The following is a 3,897-nucleotide window of genomic DNA, read 5'->3' as shown; positions in this document are numbered from 1 at the left end:
GTGGCCTCTAGCTCAGCCCTGAGTGTCCCATTTTGCAGTGAGGAAGGCCTGGCTGGGTGGCCCTGGGGAACCTGCTGCACCCCTCTGGGGCCTGATCCCTCCCCAGCTCAGAGGTTGCTGGGAAGGCCCAGAAAGCCAGCAGGCTGGGCCAGCGTTCTATCTCCTCCCTCCCTGCCTCCTACCCACCAAGGGTGCCCAGAAATGTTATTTCTCCAGCTCTTGAGGGCAGAGGTCACCCCAGCTCAGCAGATAACACCGAAGGTTGAGCAATGCCCGCCTGCCTGCTGGGGCCAGGGCTGGGGTCAGTGGGCCGGGGGTCAGCCCCCAGCAGGCTGGGAGCTCCTGCCTGGGCAGCCTGGGCTAGGACTGGCAGAGGTGGGCCCAGGGAGCTGCCCCAGTGGCCTAGGAATGGGTCGGGGAGGGTAAAGGGCCCTCTGAGTTGAGCCTACCCAGCAGAGGCTGGCAGTGGTCAGAGGGCCTCTGGCCTGTGTTCAAGTCCAGGCAGGTGCTTGTCACTTTCCCGTCTGTGAAACGGCAGCAGCAGAAGCATCTTCCTGGTGGGGTGAAAAAAGTTGAACCTTGGGGTCCAGGCCCACCCTGAGCACAGGGCAGGGACTTGGTAAAAACAGGGGCATCTCTTCTCTTTCCTGCATGCCACCCCCCTCCCGTGAGGCCTGGCTTGAGCCCCTCACAGCAGCCTCAGAAACAGAAGCTTTTTTGGTCTCTGGGGCTGGCAATAGGTCTTAGTGCCCAGAGAGGGCAGGCATCCCGTGTGGGGTGAATGGGGGACACGAGGCTATGTGACCTTGGTATGCCATGCTATGCCCACTCTGGGCCTCCAATGGCACAATCCGTGGGGGTCCCTTTCTCTCCGATGTGCAGCCTCTAACGTAAGCCTCAATTAGGTCTGGGAGTCTGGGAACAACGCCACCACCGCTGACAGTAGGGACACCCTTCATGGACTGCAGCTGGGAGAAGTGAAGGGACTCACCCAAGGTCACACAGTGTGGCATGGCCGAGCGCCCCCCATCTGCACCCCCATCTTAGGGCCCAGGAGGGGTGGCGCGGCGCAGGGTGGGAGAAGACCCGGGTGTCCAAGCCGAGAGGAGGCAGCAGGTGCGGTGGGCGGGGCTAGGGGCGGGGCGCCGTCGATCAGGGTCCAGCCCCCAGCGGAGCGCGCTCCTGCCCTGTCCCCCCCACCCCGACCCCCGGGGTCCTCAATTGGTAGTGGCTTAAGACGGGAGTCGTCACAGGCCTCGAGTCTCCTTTCTAGAGCCGAGGATCTGGGGAGGGAGTGGGAGTTTAGGAGAGGAATGGGTCACGGGGATGGGTCGCTTCTCCAGGAGCTAGAGCTGCGGCCTGGGGTCTCCAGGGATCGGCCCGGGGAGCGGCCACCGGTCGGCCGTCGGGGCTCGGCTCGGCCCTCCTGAAAACTCCGCCTCCTCCAGCAGGGGGCGGGCTGCGGCCGCGTCTCGGGGGGGAAGGCGCTCAGGTCGCCCCCTCCTCGGATTCCCCCGCCTTCCAGGGCAGCCTCCAGCCCAGAGGGGCGGTTCGGGGGCGGGGTCGCACCGCCCCCTCTCGCTCCCAATCCCGGGGCGGCAGAGCGCGGGTGGGCAGGGGGCGTGAGGCCGCCCCCCCCGCGGCCCGGGGACCCCCGGAAAACGCGCTCTGGGTGCCCGGTTCCTCCGCTGCGCCCCGCCACCGGCCTCCCGGGGGTCTCGGGCGGCCGCGGCCGTGTCCTCCGCGTCCCGGTGGCGGCGGCGGGAGGGGCCGGCGTGACGCACGGTTGCTACGGGCCGCCCTTATAAATAACCGGGCTCAGGAGAAACTTTAGCGAGTCAGAGCCGCGCACGGGACTGGGAAGGGGACCCACCCGAGGGTCCAGCCACCAGCCCCCGCACTAATAGCGGCCACCCCGGCAGCGGCGGCAGCAGCAGCGACGCAGCGGCGACAGCTCACAGCAGGGAGGCCGCGCCACCTGCGGGCCGGCCGGAGCGGGCAGCCCCAGGCCCCCTCCCCGGGCACCCGCGTTCATGCAACGCCTGGTGGCCTGGGACCCAGCATGTCTCCCCCTGCCGCCGCCGCCGCCTGCCTTTAAATCCATGGAAGTGGCCAACTTCTACTACGAGGCGGACTGCTTGGCTGCTGCGTACGGCGGCAAGGCGGCCCCCGCGGCGCCCCCCGCGGCCAGACCCGGGCCGCGCCCCCCCGCCGGCGAGCTGGGCAGCATCGGCGACCACGAGCGCGCCATCGACTTCAGCCCGTACCTGGAGCCGCTGGGCGCGCCGCAGGCCCCGGCGCCCGCCACGGCCACGGACACCTTCGAGGCGGCTCCGCCCGCGCCCGCCCCCGCGCCCGCCTCCTCCGGGCAGCACCACGACTTCCTCTCCGACCTCTTCTCCGACGACTACGGGGGCAAGAACTGCAAGAAGCCGGCCGAGTACGGCTACGTGAGCCTGGGGCGCCTGGGGGCCGCCAAGGGCGCGCTGCACCCCGGCTGCTTCGCGCCCCTGCACCCGCCGCCCCCGCCGCCGCCGCCGCCCGCCGAGCTCAAGGCGGAGCCGGGCTTCGAGCCCGCGGACTGCAAGCGGAAGGAGGAGGCCGGGGCGCCGGGCGGCGGCGCAGGCATGGCGGCAGGCTTCCCGTACGCGCTGCGCGCTTACCTCGGCTACCAGGCGGTGCCGAGCGGCAGCAGCGGGAGCCTCTCCACGTCCTCGTCGTCCAGCCCGCCCGGCACGCCGAGCCCCGCCGACGCCAAGGCGCCCCCGGCCGCCTGCTACGCGGGGGCCGCGCCGGCGCCCTCGCAGGTCAAGAGCAAGGCCAAGAAGACCGTGGACAAGCACAGCGACGAGTACAAGATCCGGCGCGAGCGCAACAACATCGCGGTGCGCAAGAGCCGCGACAAGGCCAAGATGCGCAACCTGGAGACGCAGCACAAGGTCCTGGAGCTCACGGCCGAGAACGAGCGGCTGCAGAAGAAGGTGGAGCAGCTGTCGCGCGAGCTCAGCACCCTGCGGAACTTGTTCAAGCAGCTGCCCGAGCCCTTGCTCGCCTCCTCCGGCCACTGCTAGCGCGGCCCCCGCGCGCGTCCCCCTGCCGGCCGGGGCCGAGACTCCGGGGAGCGCCCGCACCCGCGCCCCCGCCCCCGCCCCCGGCGGCGCGGGCAAAACTTTGGCACTGGGGCACTTGGCAGCGCGGGGAGCCCGTCGGTAATTTTAATATTTTATTATATATATATATATATATCTATATTTTTGTCCAAATCAACCGCACATGCAGATGGGGCGCCCGCCCGTGGTGTTATTTAAAGAAGAAACGTCTATGTGTACAGATGAATGATAGACTCTCTGCTTCTCCCTCTGCCCCTCTCCAGGAGCCGGCGGGCGGGCCGGTTTCGAAGTTGATGCAATCGGTTTAAACATGGCTGAACGCGTGTGTACACGGGACTGACGCAACCCACGTGTAACTGTCAGCCGGGCCCTGAGTAATCGCTTAAAGATGTTCCTACGGGCTTGTTGCTGTTGCTGTTTTGTTTTGTTTTGTTTTGTTTTTTGGTCTTTTTTTTTGTATTATAAAAATAATCTATTTCTACGAGAAAAGAGGCGTCTGTATATTTTGGGAATCTTTTCCGTTTCAAGCATTAAGTAAGAACACTTTTAATAAACTTTTTTTTGAGAATGGTTACAAAGCCTTTTGGGGGCAGTAATTGGCTTTTGTTTTTTTTTTCCTTTATTTTGGATTTGTAGGATTTTGTTTTTGCGTTTCTGGTGTGTAGGGGGTTGTGTGTGGGGGAGCTGCTGTTATTTTTGGAGGTTTTGGTGGTTGGGTGGGGGTGTTGCAGCTGGTTTTTCTGCCTCTGCTACTCCTCCCCCCCACCCACGGGGTCTGCTTGGAGAT

General features: G+C 65.5%; 1 protein-coding gene across 1 annotated transcript; it reads left to right on the top strand.

The window, feature by feature from the left end:
- Positions 1-1,587: 1,587 nt before the first annotated feature.
- On the top strand, positions 1,588-3,691 carry CEBPB (CCAAT enhancer binding protein beta). The gene has a single exon (XM_032256014.1). The coding sequence runs from the start codon at positions 2,034-2,036 to the stop codon at positions 3,069-3,071; it is 1,038 nt and encodes a 345-aa protein (XP_032111905.1). The 5' UTR covers positions 1,588-2,033; the 3' UTR covers positions 3,072-3,691.
- Positions 3,692-3,897: the final 206 nt, after the last annotated feature.

The sequence above is a fragment of the Sapajus apella genome, unplaced genomic scaffold, assembly GCF_009761245.1.
Source record: "Sapajus apella isolate SASKATOON/1434 unplaced genomic scaffold, GSC_monkey_1.0 scaffold92, whole genome shotgun sequence".
Classification (NCBI taxonomy): Eukaryota; Metazoa; Chordata; class Mammalia; order Primates; family Cebidae; genus Sapajus; species Sapajus apella.
This window is presented reverse-complemented; position numbering and strand designations above follow the sequence as displayed.